Genomic DNA, 19730 nt, shown 5'->3' with positions numbered 1-19730 from the left:
CCTACAGTCAGCTGTAGTTTCTTTAAAAGAAGAATTTAACTTGCAGAAAAGCATCTCTTGGGAGAATGGGATGGGGCAGCATTTCAGTGCCTCGCGAGGTCTCCGCGTTGCTCAAATTCGGATGAGCCAGTAATGCTGGCACATCACTGAAACCTCCTTGCTGCTGCTCCTGAGCCTGGCAATGCCAAACCCACAACCACAACGGTTGATACACATGAATAACTCATTTCCTTGCAAAATGCTTTCCCGAGAGGATTTCTTGATTTAACTTACCATGGGCTCTTCGTGTCACTTCAGGGAGAGCTGGGCTTGCCGGGTCCACCTGGACTGGATGGTGAAAAGGTGCGTGGGGCACGGCTGGATCGAGCGCAACCTTGCAGGAGCCCAGTTAAAAAGAAGTTTCCTGTGTGTCTGTGAGAGCTGCCACTGCGAAAAGCAAATCTCAGCCTGCCAGGAGCAAGCTCTGCCCCATAATGTTCAGCTGCATCTCCTTGAATTAATGGCCCATCGCTTACAGCCCTGCGCTCAGCCACGAGCATGCAGACGCTGCTCGTGGCCACGTCTGCCGAGCGGCTCCTTTTACATGTGGTTCAGCAGACACTGTCTCAAATTCTGTTGTAAACCTTCCCAACCCTAAATGGCTGCAATCCCTGCTACGGCCCAGCCAAATACTGCTGCGCCTGCAAAACTGGCATATATAAGTTTTAACGCTAAAACATGTTTTTGTGAGCTCTTGCTGTGATGTGGAGAGAAACAACAGCAAGGCAGAAATGGCGGGGGGGGGTGTTTAACAGTTTTCTCCTAAGCAAGTTGTTTTCTGTAAACTCCCAGGGTCCCAAAGGAGCAAAGGGTGACCAGGGCAGCGCAGGGATCACGGGACAGAAAGGAGAGACAGGAGAAATGGGCTCATCGGGTCCACCGGTACGTCCCTCTTTCTGTCCCTGTATATCTGCTGCTTGGTTCTTTAATGCATTGATCTCTGCAAATGCTCGGTATGTGGCGGGATTTGCCGATCTAAGTAACAGCCTGTCCACACCGCATTACTGTGGAGCTGGAGGATGCGGGAGCTTTGAATTTTCTTTGCTAATGATGCTGATAACGGCTTATTCAGAAGGTGATCTAAGCTGGTAGCAAGGAGGAGAAAATCTCCTTCTCTCAAACAGCCCTGCGGGGATGAACAAGAGCTTTGCTTGAGCCAAGACTGGAGTTTAGAGGAAGACAAATGTATTTTTCTCTCTTGCCTTTGCTTTCCTGGAAGATGCACCATATCAGCGTTACACTTTTATCTTTTAGGGAGCAGAAGGGCCAAAAGGAGACAAAGGAGAAAAAGGAGACACCGGGTCACCGTGTTTGCAGAATAATCATGTAAGATCCTGGCACCACAAAGCCTCTTCCACGGCGCGGGGTCAGGTGAAACTGGGGTGTGCAGGCTGGAGCCGCCGGTTCCGTATCCGTCAGCGTAGCAGAGGGGAGCAAAACCCAACTGTTTTCTAGAAGAACTTTCAGATGTGTCTAAATGGGTTGTGCTCGTTAGGGAATAACATCTCGCACACTCAGCACTACAAAGTTACTTTAGATTTTGCATTGATGGTTGAGATCTTGGATGCTGCTGTTATAATGTTTTGTTCTAAAAACATACTGGGCTCTTTGAAGTTTTACAGGATTTCTACATCGTTTTTTCCTTATTCACGCCTTTTGCTTAAAAGAAAAAGTGGTAGATTTTGACAGTTTTTTATTAATGACATGAGACCTCTAATTTTGTTCGGGGTTTTTTTTAATCAAAAAGGCTGGTTTCCTTCAGTCTGTGCGGAAAATTGCATCATTTTCCAATACATCCATTTTGCGACTGGTAAATTCACTGAGTAGCATGGGTCACGCCTCTCATTTCAGAGGCTAGCTTGATTCATGTGCTTACTAAGATTCATTTATCTATAAATCCTACAAGCAACTCTTTGATTAGCAGATATTTTGATTAAAGCCATTAAATCAGAGGGCATTAAATCATGATTCTGGGCCGTGTGAGGTTTCCATTCCCAAACTGTCTTCTCTCTGTGTCCAGCCCCGTTAACATGCCATTTAATTCCCTTCTGCAGATCATACCCGAGCCCGGACCTCCCGGATTACCCGGCCCTATGGTAGGACTCTGGAAAGTGGCTTATGCAATTGAGCATTGCTGCAGATTTGTTATCGCATGTGATTAATTAAGGATGAGGGTGGTTCGCTCTGTTTAATCATTGTGGGCTGCTGTGAATCTGGGAAAAAAAATCAGGGAAGCGCTACAGCGTTGGGTGCCATCTTCGGAGAGATGGAAGCACCAGATTTAGGAGAGCACATCAGCGCTTGTGGCACATTTTGCAAATAACCAAGTTATTCCTTGGGATGGGGAAAAGAGAAAATGTTGTGGGATGGGGAAACCTGTTCCCCCGTGATGGTGTCTGTATTCCCACAAATTTGCCCAAGTCGGTAAGTTTTTTTGCCATCAGCTGCAGTGGGAGAGGATGCGGGTGGTGATGAATACATGGAGCACTTTTGATGCAGATATCTAAGGTGTTTGGTACCTCGGATGCTCCAAAAGGCTGAGGAGCTGTCAAGGGCATCAGGAAGGTCAGGATGCCTCTGCTGTGTCCAAGACGCACCTTGAGAGACAGCGCTTCAAAACCAGGCAGCATTTATAACCTGGGAAGCGTCCCCAGCCCTGCCCAGGCTCGGAGGATCGTGGTGGCAGGGTGCCACCCTCCAGAGCTTTTTGCTGTCACTTGCTTCAGCAAAGCTCTTGCGGCGCTCTCGCTCCCCAAAGCTCGTGTTGCAGAGCTTTTATTGTTGCATCTTACGCAAAGCGGCCCTTTTCAGTTCCTCTTCCCCCTGATTTGACGTCGGAGAACCAAATAAACTGCCACCTGTCTTGAAAAGAAGTATTTGGCCATTGTCAGCCCATAATTTGAGCAAGAAATGGTTTGAGAAGCAAACTTTGGGGTTTGGTTTTTAAATTCTGTTTTTTCAAATGCGCCATTGTCTTTCCCACAGGGTCCTCCAGGAATCCAGGGACCTAAAGTAAGTCAATAAATTAAATGTCACCCGCTGTTTCCAGGCTGCCAGTGCATTATTTACAGGCTCACAAAGGCCTGTCAGCTCTGGGGACTGATTTTTTTGTCACTGTTTGTGACAACACGTCCCTTCGTTGTGCTGTCCAGCAGTTGGTGTTTTGGAAAACAAGCCATTTTTCCTTCCAAACGTATTTATGATCTTAAATCCTCCTCCAGCACGGAGTCCTGAGGGCCAGCAGCACGTGCAAGTCAGGGTTTCCAAACCCACAGGCTTAAACCTGTATTTTCAACTATTTTCTTATATGGTTTGGTGAAGAGGAGAATGTTAACGGCAGCGCGGGTACAAGCATCCCAGAGATGTGGGATGCGGCAGCGGATGCGCGGGCTGGCTGTCCCAGGCAGAGCTGCCAGGTCGTCTTGGTTGATGCCGTTTCATTTGTACAGGGCTTGGATGGTGCAAAGGGAGAAAAAGGGGACAGCGGTGAGAAGGGGGACCACGGCGACACTGGACCTGCTGTGAGTTGTTTTCCCGTTATCTCATTTCTGGCCGTCGACAGAAACCTGCTTTACAGCCACTATCCTAATGCCTTGTTTCTTTTTTCATTAAGGGTCTCCCCGGTGCTCCAGGGCTCATTGGTTTACCCGGTACCAAAGGAGAGAAGGTAATCATCAGTGTGGGAAAGGAGCGGTGATGTTGTGGTGTAATCCTAAAAGAGGGGCAGATAAAATCCCTGCTGCGGTGGGTCCAGCCAGAAGTGCAGAGCCGGGCTTACCGGCACTACCCCGATGAGCACCCTTGAGAGCGCCGGGGGCTGTTGGGCGAGCCCCTGCTGTCACTGCCGTAGTATTTCAGCAAATTAGATATAAGCTTGCCTGCAACACCAAACTCAGTATGACATGTCTTAATTTTTATTTTTACAACTGCAGGGAAAGCCAGGGGAGCCAGGATTGGATGTGAGTATGGAGAACATTAATTGTGATATGTAGAAATGTGAACACCTGTATGTAAAGGCCATCAAATTGCTTGAGATTGTCAGAAAAATATGTAGCTAAGACTGTATAGACTATTCTCCCTTAAATATGGTGCCCATGGAACTATGTCTGTAGGAGAGGGCTTAGCTGAGGCCAGTTGCTGCACCACTTCCACCGCACAGCAGGGACCGTGCCACACCGCATGTCGCTGCTCCGCTAAAGGTGCTGCGGGGGTTTCCCTTTCCCGTTGAGAATATTTGTGTTGGATTCAGTGAAACAAAAATCTCCAATAGATGTAATGGTACTGGGGTAGGTAAAGCACTAGCTTTCCCAAGAATTTGCTGAGATACCAAGTGAACAAGGAAGAAAATGTCATGTTCCTCACCATGGGAGGATGGGTTGATTGCTGGAGATTGCTTATGTTGAACGGAGATGCCGGGACGTTCACATACTGAACTTACAAACCTCTTTTTTTCCACTTAAAAATTGTCATGATAGGGTTTCCCAGGTCTCCGAGGAGAGAAAGGAGAGAGAAGTGAAAGAGGGGAGAAGGTGAGTGCTTATGGCTAGAGATGCTTGTGGGGCGAGCGGGGTGGGGACAGGACTGGCTACTCTTTTCAGCAGGCAGCGATGCTTGCCCTGGGTGCTGGTTCCCTCTCCAGCCCCTCGGGGCGTTGCTGTAAGGCCTTTTCTGTGGCACAGGTATTTACGTGGTCCCAGTATAGGGCAGGACATGCACTTAATTCCTACCCGCTTGGAAGTGCTTCCTGCAAGCCTGTCCCCACGCCGGCACAACCACTGTGGGAAAATGGAGCAGCGTGACAGCTCCAGGTTGCAAAGAACTGCTGGTTTTGGTTTATAGGCCTTGAAAATGGACCCAAGTCAAAGGTTTTGTTACAGGGATCCTTAAATAAAGGGGTGCCCAGCCGGAGGCAGGAGCCCAGCTGAGCGCAGGGCAGTAGCTGGAAGCTGGTGCTTCCCGCTTACTGTCAGATACCAACCTGGTTTATAGCAGAAGCCAGTCATTTTGTCATTCTGTTATAAAAATATCTATTCAAAGTATCTCCACCCAGCTTTAACTGAAGATTTTCACAGTGATTTAATTACTCGGCTGGGGTTACACTAGTGCAAATGTCCCTGCTCTGGGTGAGGTGTGGGACTCTGCAAGCGCTGTGTGAGTTAAAGCCGAAGCGTCACCCCTCCCGTTCCTGATATTTTCCTGTTGCATCAACAGGGTGAGCGAGGAATACCAGGGAGAAAAGGAGCCAAAGGGCAGAAGGGGGAACCAGGCCCTCCTGGACTGGATCAGCCTTGTCCCGTGGTACGTCTCTTATTTCACTCATCCTAAGCACGCGTTGCCGCGACTTTGCAGCCAGGGAAAGGGAGGGGAGGGTTTGGTAGTTCTTTATTTTGCAGTAAATCAGAGCAGATGGTTATTGTTTTCTCACTTTTCTTAATGGTTTGTTTTATCTGCGCTGCTGGAAGTTCACTGCTCGCTGTAAGGGCTCCTCTCTGGCCAGATGGGAGCAAGCCACAGCAGTAAAAATAAAGAATCTTTGTGTAAAGACCTTCTTATTGTAGTCGGGAACAATGGGCTTCAGTAACGCTCTTTGGGAGATAGCGTGCCCTGGTGAAGCTGCCGGCCAGGATTTTGAGTAGGTTTGAAATTGGGGAGTAAGTCGAAGCAGTGGGATGGGAGGCGATTCGAAAACAAGGTCAGCTCCATCCCTGCATCTCTGCAAATCGAGCGAGGGATGAGCCCGGCTCTCGCTCTCCCGCCTGGGGAAGGAAGCGGGTTGGAGTTGGTAGCATCTTAGTGCTGCCGAAGATGTATCGGATGGGTCAGCTGGAGCTCCCCAGGCTGCCCAGAAGTGCCTCTGGGGGAAGAGACCTCCCCGTGTTTCTCCGCCTGAGATAGCAGCTCGCGGCTCAGATCTGTCCCTTCTCAGACACGTCCCGGGCCACCGCCGTGCAGCGCGTACGCAACGAGGCTTTCCAGGAAAGCTCCTGGGTGTTTGAGCCTGAGGAAAGTGGATCTCCTAACTCTGCTTCCAGAACCTCTCATTCCTTTGATAAGGCCCAGAAAATCTATACTGGTTTATAAGAAGCTATCTGGCCTGGTAAAATACACCTCCTTTGCATTACTATTTTTCATATAATGACTAAAACCAGAGAGATCCTTTCCCTAAAATGCTTTGAGGCTGCAAGATGAGTGATTCATGTGAACTATTGAACTAGAACTACTTAAATGTACCTCTTAGCCCCTAGTTCAGCTGCAACTAACTAGCAGTGCCAGGTACCTGCTCCAACATGTTCCAAAAAACCCATTTCTTTTCTAAATATGTGACTTTTTCTTGCCCTGCCAGCACAGCTATCTATGGCAACCAAAGCTGTTGTATAGCTCTGCTATACTGGCGAAAAGCACCTTCAGTCAATATGCTTTATTTTGCTTGGAGATTGAATGTGAACTACAATTCATTTTTTTCTTTTCTGATGATTGCCTTTCCTCCCTCAACATGCTGGATGATTTAACCCTCATCGTTTTCACTGCACTATTACAAACATGAATCTCTGGTTTGTGTATAGAAGATCTTTCCCAGATCACAGACTCTATGTGTCTGTGAATTCCCTACCATAAAACCACTCTGCTGATTTGCCGTATCATCAGAAATGGAGGTGTACAGTTCTGGACCCGTCCTCCTCCGCTGAAACACGGGTGTCTGAGTAACCCCCATGTCCTTTATCATTCTCAACAAGCAGCTATTTTTTCAAACAGGGAGATCGTAGCATTGCAGGCAGCAAAAGGGACCCAGGTTTACCAGGCCTGGACGGGGTGAGCGTGCCCTGCCCTGTGGTACAGTATCTGCTCTCCTTCTTTCTTGCATGGCTTGTGTGTGTTTCTGCTGTGGCTTAAGCCCCGTCCCGAGGAGCGAATCCCTCCAGGGAGAGGAAGGAGGCAAGGCAGCAGAGCTGGAACAAGATGGTTCACTTTGGCACTCGGGGACGGACGCCAGCGTGTTGTGCCTTCTTCCCACAATTAACATTACTTTAGATAAGGAGCGTCAGCAACGGGAGATCACGTAGGGGATGCTTGCCCCTTTATGGTAACAGATGCTAAAAATTAGTTCTGGTTTCTCTCGGCACCTATGGCCCAGTTTGGTTCCCCTCCTGCCTGTGCTGCTGCAGCCCTTTGAGCCTGGGTTTTGAAACGGCTTCCCCAGATGAACGGCCAGTTCTGCAGAGCGGTGGCTGGAGGCATCAGAAGGGCATTTGCTTTGTCAGCACGTAGCTCTGCCCCGCAGAGCTCAGGTTGAAGTCCAGCAGCCATGCAGGAAGGTTCGTGCTCTGCTCCCCGAACAGGGCACTGCACGACTAGCTAAAAAAGGTCATTGTTTTATTTTCTTTTTTTTTTTTTTTAACCATAGAAAATGCTGCATGCTAGATGATTTGCAGTTGTCTTCAGAGAAACAAAAGGCCAGTAAGCTGTCTCTCTTTCAAAAAGTTAAATTACTTTCATATGTGTCAAAAACCAATTCCTAGCAGCAGGCCCGCTTCAACTCCTCGTACTTACTCCCCAGAGATGTTATATTTACCAGCTATTTCCCATCTTAACTATATAGAAAACACAAGACCTACACGTATCGAAGGCATTGTAAACCGCAGTAGGTGATTTCTCCAATACGTAACTACTACATGACCAGTTAGTAAAGCACTTGCACATCTTCCTGCTTTTGTACGTGAGGGTTAGTTGCACGTCGGCTGGGAGCGTTGCCTTCGTTCTCCACCCCACCGTGCGGTGGAGGCTTGCTGGGTTCTCAGTGATGGCTTTCAGTCCAGGAGCATGAACGTGAGCCTTACGCGCAGGTTGCAAAGCTCTTTTTAAGTTGACAAGTCATTTTGGAATCACTCGAGTGAAACACGGTAGAAAGGCGTGGAGTTTTATGATGGCCAAAATAAGTATTTTGAGTGCATGGGAGGGAGAAAAAGCCCAGGGCAGAAACCAACCTCGTGAGCATCGGTGTTAGGATGCGCTTTAACAGCAGGTCAGGATCTTTCTAGGTCAAACAACTGCTCTGCGCCTTGTCCCCTTTACTCTTCACCCCCAGACGACTCTGGCAAATCTACAAGTTGCACTTTTTTTTATGAATAGTTACAGACCAAAATATTTACCGGTGTCAGCAGAAAAATGTGTATGTTTTCTAACTAATGTTATAGGAAAGCATGTGAAAATAACTTGACCTGTTACACTGTGAGCAGCTGGAGAGGGTAACCTTACTTCACTGCATCTGTTTTATTGGGCATAGGCTATTTTACATATAAAATCAATACAGAATACAAAAAATGTGATGACTGACATTTACAGTAAAAAATGTAAAAATGCATCTTGACCTGTATTTGCACTAGCAGTTCTCTCTGCTGCGTACACATCCTCGTGGCTTCCCACCCCTAGTTAATTTGGAGGTAGCTCTGAGGGAAGGGTCAGTGCATGTGTGCTCTCTGCAGCTCTACATGCGGAAATTTATGCAATCAGAGAACCAAGAGCCTTAAAAAAATCCAGCATCAGAAAAGGCAGCTGAAGTCAGCTCTTTCTTCTAAAGTATCTTGAAAGAGTTGGTCATACATAGTCCATTCCTCTTCTAAGGGGCTCCTTCCTTTTCAGTGTTTTCCTCCTGGTTAAGTAAGCTCTTCTGGCTTTCTGATTTCTGTATGTTTCTTTTTTATCTCCATCAGAAAAAGACAAATATTTTCACTCCCTTTGCATAGTCCACAACTCATCCTATTTCAATCAGTTCAGTGACTCAGGATTTCTTAAAGAAACTAAGTACTGCAGGATCGAATTTAACATGATTAGGTATCATCCGGAAAAAAAAAAAAAAAAAATTACATCACCCCCTCCAAACTGAAAAGCGCAGCATATTAACAAAAAATACATTTCCACATCATGCTTTCCACATATATGTCTGATTGCAAAAAACACTACCTTATAAAGCAGATTATAAAGTTAACTGTGTTTCCAGATTTTTATATTTGTTTACATTTCCTTTTTTGTTTAAATGACAAAGAAAGTGTAGAATTTTTTTTTTTTTTGACCCTGGAGTGTGTTCAATTTTGTGCGTGACACATGGATTACATTGCCTGCATATTTATTTTTGTGCCCATACAGTAAAGGGGTTTTGCATGGTAATTAACAGTGCTGCTAAACCTGTTATCGTTGTGAAGACTGAGCTTCAGGTTTTGGGGACTGACACTTAAGTCACTGTCAACGGAAATTAAATCTGTAAATTCAATTTTGCAGGGACCAGACGGACTGCCAGTAGCAGGATGTTGGCATAAGGTACGGTAATAATAATAATTGTATATCCTTGAGTAGGTCCTGAGTAATTTTGTTTGCTGCATGGTGATTGTTTGTACTGCTGCACTTCCTTTAAGCAACAGGTTATGTGCCTGGCAGACGTAACGCCATGCCTGGAGATGGCAGGATTCCATCTAGCTTGGTGCCTTGTTCCCCACAGCTGTAGGCTGGTGCTAGGAACACCGCTCCAAAAACTTGCTAAGCTTGAAAAATTATTCTCATTAATATTGTTGGTAGCAATGCCTTTTTTTTCAGGCTTGCTCAGGCTAGGCTTCTATTACGGCCCAGGCAGTTTAAGAGCCACTCATGCAAAGGCTGCAGCGTTCTGCAAAATGCGCTCGTGTGACTTAGACCATACCCCTCTAGCTGAGACTTTTACAATGAGTTACCTCTTTGTCGCAGAGTTACAAAACGTGTATTTCCAAACAAAGACTTTTCTGCCATCGTAATCATAATCCACAACCACTACGCTGCTTCGGTGCTCGAATCGGTAAATCAGGGTGCACGTGGGTTGGGCAATTTGTACTGTCACACGCCCGGAACAGCCGGGGTTGTAAGTGCTAAAGGTGGCTGTGCCAGGAGAATGAGATGTGTCCCCCCCATAAGATGAGCATTTGATCCAGACTCGGAGGAGGATGCTGTAAGCTCGTTCTCCGACAAGGGTGTGACACTGAAGCTGAGTGGAATTAATAACCCAGTTTCAAACATGTGGTATGTGGACACAGCTCAAGTTAACAGCAAGCATGTTACTAACTGGTTGCAAACCCTTGGTTAGAATGTGAGCACACCCTTAGCATATAGAAGTGTTTAATTCTGTGGTAAGTTGTTTGGATGTACTGTTAATATTAAAAGAAATCAGCTGAATGCCGATCCTTATAATATTAACAATAAGATTAGTAAGTGTAATGAATGGAGCGTTTCTCTTTGATTAAAATGTTTGTCTGTGTGTTCTTTTTCAGTGATCTCTAAGCATGAAGCACAATATGTACATAATGTGATATATTTTGATCTTTTTAATTTTTGTATAAAAAAAGGAAAAAAAAAAACTTTCAACAGTAATATATTGACCTTTTTTTATACTGGATTCTGTCGTTTATGGACTTTGAAAATATTGTAAAGCTCCCAAACCCATTAAGATACGCATAACATCAGGATTTGATAAAGGTACCAATGACAGTAGCTGGCAATGAATAGTATTCACTGCTAATGTTGCTGCGTGAACTAACAGTACTGAGACAGCGTGTTGCCTAGTGTGCCTTATCGCATGGAGGAGGGAGAAATCCCTATCCTAATTTGGATCTCAACTCTGTATTTGCATTGCACATGCACGTTAAAAGGGTGAAAAAAACTGGCTGAAAACAAAGAAGAAAAAAAGGATGCAGCCCTAGAAATGAAAGAAGCTGCTGTAAACCATCCGGTCAAACAAGAGGACTTGCAACTTGCAGAGGAAACAAAGCCAAGCTCCATTCATTGCTACCTGCTGTTGATACGATGGAAATAGCAATTCTTTGGCTAAACGGAACAACCTTGACTACCTGTGGTTATTTCCACTACTATCAAGAAAAGCTTTTTTTTTTTTTTTTTTCTCAAGAGGAAGCACCTCTGGGTCCTGTTCTGGGGTCTGTGGCTAAAGATGTGCAAGCGCTTTGTTACTGTGGAACCCAAATTCCCCAAGAAACCTCCACTGCAGAATTTCAAAACACAAAAACCTAGTAATACTTTCAGTGTAGAAAGTTGTAGGATGGGGGGGCCTCTGCTGAAGTATTTTCTTAAACAACAGAACACATAATGTTGCTGCTGGGGTTCCCAAAACTTGGCAGTTTGGAGTGTTTAATTGTCTTGGTTTGTAGGGTTCATTTGCATTTGTTTTTTCTTGGTTTACGTGGTGTTAATTGTAAACTCTGTAACTCTGCACACTCCTCTTGTCCTCTTCCTTCTCTCCCCTTTTTCGGCCTCTTTCTTTAAATTATCTCATCTCAGGCACATCCCATGCAGAGCAGGGTAATGAATAAAAGGAGGATTATGATTTTGGTATCTGCATATGGCATTAAGTGAGATCAATTAAAAATTTGCAAACTATTCCACTGTTCACATTTTTAAAGATGTTGAAAAAAAAATAGATTATGCAGTAAAAAGCCATAAAAAATTATTTCAGGGAGGAAGAAAAAGGCTTACAGCCAAGCCTGTTCAGCTTACAATGAAGATCAAGAGGCAATCGGATTTCTTTACAGGGAGGAGATGCTTTATATTAACAAGTTCTTAAATTGAACAGAGAAAGATGTACAAATATCCATCCAACAGGTGGAAGCTGAAGCTACACAAAATCAAATAAAGTAAGCGTGGATTTTTAATGGTGAGACTGGTTAATCCTAACCAGACCAGTGATGCAATCCCCATCACTTTAATGCCTTTTTGATTTAACAGATCATTTCTGGAGGAAATACTTTAGCCCAATACAAGTTGCTAGGCTCTGTGTAGGAGTCTTAGGTGAAATAAAGAGCCTGACCACAGTATCAAACCAGATTATGTCAGGGCTCTTCGTGGCCTTGATCTTAGAGAATACAGAAGGGAGTCGTTTTTGGTGTATCGAGTAGATCTGAACCCTCTGTTAGATCCTTGTTCTACTGCATTTCTTCTGGCAGCTACTGCCAGACAGGACTTGAGAGAGGGATGCAACTGTCCAGGGGCAACCTGCCCTGTCCTAGCTGACCTAGCGCCAAGGTAGCTCTTGCTCCGGCTCCGATATTCTGAAGAACAGTAGGAACATGCTCAGTGCTCCACACAGGTAGGGTGACGTTTGACTGATGTCTGTGAGTTCTTATCTGTGACTGGGTCCTAGTTGTCCTTCAGCTTATCCTTTTAGTCAGCTGGGAGCATTTGTTACCTGCTGGAAAATGCTGAACTGGCCATCTAGCTTGGTAGATGTGGACACAAGAGACTTATGGCTGTAGGCAGTGAAGTTTTGTTACCTGTCTTTGTTAGCTGCTTAGGATCTACACCTACACATCGCTTGCTTTGTGGCTATACTTTGCATCTTTACCAGTTACTGACCATTTTCTTGGTCACCATATAGATTAAATCCATGTAAATTCAGATCAACTAACAAATCAAGAAACAAGAATTATGTAACTCAAAACAGCAATGAAAATGCATTTTATTTACTTCAATTTCAGGTTGTTAGCTATCACTTTTGGTGCAGGGGTTTTTAAAGGCATAAGGAGCAGCTGAACGAGCTCCCACTGGCTTCTAGTGCTTTTGAAAAACCCCTTTACTGTCCCAAATTAAAGCTAAAAATCTTCTTCTGTGGAAGGTTGAAGGCAAATCTCTCATTGATGTCACCGGGAAGAAGATCTGTAATTGTTCCCTTAATGTACAGTTGCTCTTCCCATCTCCCCCAGTCGTCTCCAAACTAAAAGCAATTCACTACTCCAAACCACACTGTGGGCTTCTACACTCAAAATCCTGCACGTGTCCTGTTCATGGAACCTCTACTGATATCAATGAGAGTTCAGTCCCCAGAATGACTGCAGAAAGCACAAGAATCTGGAAGTGTCCACAAACAATCTACAATGCAGATAGAAAAGTCTTGTTTTACATACGCTGGCAAAAACTAAACAGCTTTCTATCTAGCTCCTACTTGAAGAAGTTTGATATCACTGAAGCTACAAGACAAGCTAACCTCCAAAGCTCATGAAATTATATTAAAATTTATATTTTCTCTGAGGAAATACCCCGAAGTCCTATTATCTTCAGGTAAACAAGTCAGTATTCCGTCTTCAACTTGTGGAATATCCAGTGCTTGTAGGCATCAACTGTGACCACTGCCAGGCCTGCAAAACATTGATACAGAATACCAGAATAGTGCTTTACCTATTGCTCTAATCGCTCTGCATGGCAGCCTTCCCCCTCCCAACAGAGCCTCTGGTGCCACAGAACCCAAGACATTTGCTCGTAACGGAGGAAGAGAGCTCATTTGGAGTCGACTAAACCTCTTAACCGGGGTTGTTTTTCCCCGTCCCCGAGGCACAGCCTGACCGCTCACAGCATTTCCATGCCAGTCAAGGAGGAAGGCTACAATTATCTTCCTAGCACAGGACCGCGGCTGGTATCCACACCCATCCGCACCTCAGCTGCCAAACCTTTTAGTGATCATCTTTGAAAATTCCCAGGCAAACGCCCTCTCTGCATAGGTTTATTCTGCATCCTGACTATGGTGAGTCCAGCACATACAAAGGAGATCCAGGTATGTACCTGCAGCAAGCCTGGCATGTTCAGGACGTCTGATTTACTGCACACGTGCAGATGGGCAGCCTGTGTGCAGCAGCCTCTCTGGACTTCTGCTGCTCTCATTTCCACTAGAAATGCTGACAGGTACGGATCTTGCTGTATACGGCACCTATTGCCGCTTCGGCATTGCGGAACTAACCAGATCTCCAAGGATCTGCTGGTGGTACATCTACTCTACCAACCTCTTCTGTCGCCAAAGCAGCTGAGACCCGTGGAAAGCAGAGCTCCCAGGAACAGAGCGCGGTACAGATCCCCGGGCACGGCGGCTGCGGGGGGTTGTGGCTGGGATCTGCACTTGAAGTCCTTCCCAGTCCTCAACTGAGATCAGTGCATTTGGCTTTTCTATTCTGAACTCAGTGTTCCTTATCGATCGTATCATGCAGATCGACGGACTGTAATGGAGGAACTGTTGATTTTTGTATCGATTGCTCAGCGTCTAAGAGGAAATCTGTTTAGACTTCCATGTGCTTTCCACACACGCATATTTAGAAGAGTAGGTTGTTAAATGCTAAATTGTTTCAGAGCGGTCATGATCTTATTGGGAAGAGTTAAAAAAAAATGTGCTTTGCTCAGCAAACTCACACCAGATCAGTTGATTACTTTCTCTTTCCATATGAAAATGTTTTTGTGGGTCTTTTGGAATACTTTGAGTTTGCAAATAGCTCATGAAAACAGATTTTACTTTTAGGTAGTAGTGGCAGTCTCGCTCAAAACTCAGTAACTATCAGCCTCCCACAAAGCGTAGTGCCTTTTTTCCCCTAGGAAACCGCTGTCTTTTTGTCTGGTTTGAGAGAATGCAAGATTGTTTTACAGGAATTCAGAAATGCAGCTAAATGTTACCACTAGATGTCAGTAGCAATTAAAGATGATTGACAGGGAGGCTGCTAATGCTTATGAAATGTAGGTCAGTCTGAGACTTAGCAATTGATTTATCTTGATCACTAAAATATTTAGTATGTTAGCTTCATGGATTCATCAACAGACATTTTGGGTAACACATTTAAGTTACTGATCTTGGGGGACTGCGAAGCCCAGCCAAATTTACGTTTTATCTTTGTTTTCTAGTTTACAAACCAAAATTCTTTAGTCTAATTTAACTGACCATGAAAGCATGGTGATTGCCATTATGTTAAGATAACCACGTCTGCCTGCTGCCCAGGAGCAGAGGACACGCAGCTTTCTTTAAGGCTTGTTCTATTTAAAATTGTAGCTAACGACATCTTTCCAGTTACCAACATCCCCTCTCTAACATACCGTAGCCTAATCAATTTGGGAAGCAAAGTTCCCAAACTGAGTCCAAAGGGCACATGGACTCACTTGAAACCCCTACAAAGTTTTTCAGCCACAAAGCTCTGCAGGCAGGGCTACCTTGCCACAAGACATGGCAAATAAAATTACGTGGCTAACGCTAGAGCTGCTGCTCGCTGTGTTTGTGTTGGTCCTGGTCCCTGGTGCTCCAGGAACGGTGATGCTGCAGCTGACTGTAAGCATGGGGGGAAGTGGATTTTGGGAAGGGAAGATGGCCAAATTACCCCAATGTCTGTAACTCCAGTTCAGCGCTGAAAGCGTGCTGGCAGCTCGGGAGGCCCCTTGCCAGAGCGTGAACCCGATGGTTTGGCCTGTGCTGATGGGGACAGGTGAGATATAGAGTTTTGCAGCTGAATTGTGGGCTTGGCCAGTGACTTCAGGAATATCTCTCTGGGTTATGAAACAGGTGGCAAAGAAAACCTGGTCTGACTCCAAACTGAAACTGTTTCCAAGCATTAATGCACTGGGATTTTAGGTTTTTTAAAAAAAAAATTTAAAAATCAAGACATGGGGGGAGTCGCCTTTCTTGTATACACTGCTTCTAATGCTGTATATATAATGGTGATGAATCTACTTCCGTATGGATTTTTCTCCTGTGTATTTAAAAATAAGAATGTTTCTTCTAACGATAAGAGACTTTCTGATGCGTTTTCTTTTTAGGAAACCAATAGATGAAATATTTAGGTGAGCTTTTGACTTCTGTAATTCCGTAAGTTCAGCATCTGAAATCCTTAAGCAAACCAGGAAAACACGTGTGAGGTTTCAGCAGTTCAAGATATCCTATGCAATGATCAAAAGTAATCCACGGAGAATGACAGAGGCCATTACCCGTGGATTTAAGATTGTTACAGTAACCCACTACCCAGGAAGCACGTTTGTGATGACCAAGGCTTTCGTGCCAGAAAGCCTGTGTTCTAGTTTGCGTACTTTCTTCTCTTCAGTTGTCCCACTTCAGCTGCTGTAACTGAGCCCAACTGTGTTGGCTGTAACAGTGCTGAACCAGATTACGCCAGCAAAGATTTCAGTCTGCAGTGTTTACTGTCTCGCCAGCCCACAGCTCAGAATGAATCTGAATTTTTATACGTAGCACATGGTTTTGCAATCAGCCAAATATAGCGGACTCTTGGGCCAGAATGAACAAAGTCACCCATTTGTAATGCATAGCTTAATTAAAATACTAAGATGCCAGAAATTTCCAGCTTTATCATAATGGTAAATAACCATCCTTGGTCAATGTAACTGTGCCTTATTAGCCTGTAAATTTAGTATGTATGATAAAGGAGTATTAGAGCTTAGGTTTCCTGGTCATTGAATACTGATTTAATGCTGCCCTCTAGAGGAGATATTTTTTTAATAGAGAAAAACAAATTTTATGCAAATGTTATGCCATGACACTGTCCCTTAATTGACAGCACACATAGGAATGGGCACACCATTTGCGTAACTATATAGTTTGAATAGATATTTATAAAACAGGAGCGCATAGATAGAAACTTTAATCTTTTTTCCAAATCTGGTATTTCTTTATTGGAAAATACCATCATATTCTCACTTCTTTTGGGTTTTTTTTTAAGTCCCGTTGTTGCCCAGACAACTTAAAGCGTTATACAAATAAAATCTATCTGTAGTAGGTTACCTGTCAAGTTTCCATTTTTAAATTTTAGAGCACAGCAGCTTTGAATTATTTTCTTTACAGACAACAGATTTATATTTAAGATATGCAAAACATATTGATGATAACAAATGATAAAAATGTAAAAATTTAAATGTCCCCAAACCACTTATCCTGGACAAGTACTGTAGGTATCTGGCTGAATTCAGATCAGCGAGTTCGGTTCCAACTTGCACTAGCATAGGTAGGAGTGTCCTCAGTAGGTGCCCAAGGGTGGAGTAAAACCTTGGTACTGCTTTATTTTATTTGAAGCTCCGAAGTTTTACCTGTTCAGTATCTGCTGACGTGCTGAGTAGCACAGCCAGCCCTCCAGTTGTTTAACCAGGAAGATTTTTCAAGCGAGAGGTGAAGCGTTTGGATAGATTTCAAGAGGCCTAAGACACTTTAGCCTGCCAAGGCAATCCCTGTGGCATATGCTGACCTCGGCAGCCTCACAGGACAGCATTTATGTAAGAGTATTTCTTGGACCCTTTTGCAATAGTGATTTTTTACAAAAAAGAAGGGGGGGGGGGGAAGAAAACATCTGGTCACTCTAGTTAGTCCAGTCTCACTGTCACTTGCTGGAGTCACCTGCCTTTTAATTGTGTCCCTGACACTGCAGTGAACCTGACCGCAATTAGCACAGTCTGAAATACTTCACAGCTCCACTTTGGGGAATCTACTGCAGACTGAAGCAAACCAGTGAGTAAAAAAAATCCATTTCCTAAACTTTGTTTTCCTTGATTATCATTTACATTTGTAAGCTAAAAATTACTTCCTAGTATTTTCACGTCCCCAGGTGAACTACTGCAACTTGTCCATGTGCTTGTGTACCATTAGATGGCACAACAAAAGGGTTGTCCAACTATTGTGTAATCTGCAGCTAAAGTAAGTGCTGAAAACCTGTCACTTAGACATGAATGGAAGAAGGACTTAATAGATTGTATGACTCTACTACTGTAGAGAGCCTGGGGGAAAAACCACAGGAAAGCTGGGAAACATGAGTTTTCAATGCGTAAGAATTGGCATTATTGACAACAAGAGTGGAATAAGAAATACATTATTAACATTTGCGGTTCTCCTACGTCTTAGGACAGCAATCAATCCCTGGTCGCTAAGTTCTGGTAGAAGTTGCCTCATAGTTGCGCAGTTTCATGGAACAGTCAGCTCACTTGTGTCTGTGTGTGGTTTCTTACACAATGTAGATACTAATAACAGAAACTTAAAATGGAGATGTCCCAAGTATCTGTAAATGACACTAACAGCACTTGCTTTTTTATATGCTCTGTGTGCTGTATGCTTAACTTTGAAAAGTGCATTTTACATGATGTTACTACGTATAGGTGGGTGCGTATCAAACTCACATTTCTGCAATTTACATAAAAAAATTAGGATCTGGTTTTGCAAAGCAAAAAGCACCCATGTTACCCACTGAATTTCCAAATTAAGCAGGAGAGGTAGTAAATTGCCATCAGCCAGAATGAGAGTTGGAGTGCTGTTGTGTTTGCGGGTTAGCTTCATAAACAGAGTGCAGTTTTATAGACAATTTCATAATGTAGCAAATTTTGCGCTACTATTTGGGGTTCTTTTTCCTGGTGTCTTAAAAAACAATCAAAAATACTCAGTATGATGAATGTTCAGCACAAAATACCACGGTCAAAACTGAAAGCCACCTGCCCTGTTGCATTAAATTACTTTGGATATAGAAAAGTTTTAAAACTCGCACGTACACTAGCACTTCTGAAACAACATAATTTGAGAAACTATACCCGCTGGTGTTTAAAATCTAAATGAAACTCTCGCTTATTTGTATGCGGTTTAGAAAAATACATGCAATGTGTGCTTTATCTGTCCATATTTGTTTTGAAATTATGCTGATAGGGCTTAATCCTCTACCATGTTATGCAAGTGTCCCTTATTTATGCGAGTGGTTGCATTACTCCAGTAAGGCTGTTCAGAAGAGAAAGGGCTATTTGCGTGTGTGTGCAGTTTGGACACCTTGCAAAAATTAGTTTTGTTCTGAATGTATTTACATGGTATTTTATACAAAGCTGACTAAATCTCTGTAAAATGTATCACCTTTAAAAAGAAATATATACAGATATTAAAAATACAGAAAAGGTACTTAACATCTCTATTTGCAAACTCTTTGTGATTTTTTTTTTTTTTAATCATGTATGTGCCATGAGAAGTATTCTATTTACTCATTTTTTGGGGGAACAACTACTTTTAAAATGAAGGCATTAATAACAGTATTTCTTATCCATTGTTTTAACATGTTAAAATGGTATTAATTAGTACTGCATCATGTATTTCTAGTTTAAAGCTGTAATGGACAGTACATTAGCTTGAGACCTCCAAAAATATTTTTTCTGGTGCTTTCTGTAATAAAAGCAAAGGCTGGATTTTAAAAAATGGTCTCTCTGTACAGATTGCTTTTACAATTGTGTGAATATGTATAATGAACTCTGCATTTGTAACCAAGAATAGACTTTCCAAATTGTAAATGTTCAGGTTGTTATTATAAATAGCTACTAAATACCTTAACCAGACAAGAGTTCAAATAAAGATTAACAGCCATTATTAATTTTTCCTCCACTGTCTTTTGTTACTTAAAACCTGACTTTTATGCAACAACTGAATTTGACTTCCTAAGTTCAACCTAACTTTAAGCGCGTAGCACTTTGGTTTTGGATTCTCCGTATTACAGAAAATTTAAATTGCTCCTGTGTTTATCAAATAACTGCAACTATAGATAATTATTAACAGCTATATCTAGTCAGCAACAAAGTCTGCCAAGTGTGTAGTTTTAAAAAGGGTCTGCTCCACTTTCTAGAGTCTTCTTAACAGATGTTGTTGGTTTAAAACGAAAGGATGCAAACTTGTACTTGGAAGGAAAAAAAGTCTGGCATCTTTTAGAGTGAAGCCTGATAACGTTATCAACTCAGTTATGGGATACAACACCCGCAGTGGCAGAGGACTCAACCCATCCCACAACACCCTTTCTGGTTCTTTATCTTCCTGTTTTTCTTTAAATAATTCCAATCAAACAGGAATAGAGGAAGGACCATTTTAATCTGCTGATGGCATTTCCTCTTTCAATCCTAACTGTTGC

At 43.5% G+C, this 19730-nt stretch overlaps 2 protein-coding genes across 4 annotated transcripts in view; one reads left to right on the top strand and one right to left on the bottom strand.

Moving 5' to 3' along the window:
- COL23A1 (collagen type XXIII alpha 1 chain) overlaps positions 1 to 7275 on the top strand; it is a 193004-nt gene extending 185729 nt beyond the window's left edge. Inside the window, 14 exon segments of the mRNA XM_075715024.1 lie at positions 298 to 342; positions 832 to 921; positions 1294 to 1365; positions 2094 to 2135; positions 3025 to 3051; positions 3489 to 3560; positions 3653 to 3706; positions 3972 to 3998; positions 4515 to 4568; positions 5251 to 5337; positions 6793 to 6882; positions 6885 to 6929; positions 6931 to 7050; positions 7053 to 7275. Coding sequence (XP_075571139.1) covers positions 298 to 342; positions 832 to 921; positions 1294 to 1365; positions 2094 to 2135; positions 3025 to 3051; positions 3489 to 3560; positions 3653 to 3706; positions 3972 to 3998; positions 4515 to 4568; positions 5251 to 5337; positions 6793 to 6882; positions 6885 to 6929; positions 6931 to 7050; positions 7053 to 7223 — 996 coding nt within the window. The 3' untranslated portion in view covers positions 7224 to 7275.
- Positions 7276 to 10353: 3078 nt separating this feature from the next.
- HNRNPAB (heterogeneous nuclear ribonucleoprotein A/B) overlaps positions 10354 to 19730 on the bottom strand; it is a 28911-nt gene continuing 19534 nt past the window's right edge. For 2 of the 3 annotated variants that reach the window (XM_075715025.1, XM_075715028.1), the window contains one exon: positions 10354 to 13199. The gene's annotated coding sequence lies outside the window, so the exon portion shown is untranslated. The remainder of the gene's footprint in view (positions 13200 to 19730) is intronic. The other variant, XM_075715027.1, reaches the window with a different exon arrangement.

This window comes from Pelecanus crispus, chromosome 8 (genome assembly GCF_030463565.1).
Source record: "Pelecanus crispus isolate bPelCri1 chromosome 8, bPelCri1.pri, whole genome shotgun sequence".
Classification (NCBI taxonomy): domain Eukaryota; kingdom Metazoa; phylum Chordata; class Aves; order Pelecaniformes; family Pelecanidae; genus Pelecanus; species Pelecanus crispus.
This window is presented reverse-complemented; position numbering and strand designations above follow the sequence as displayed.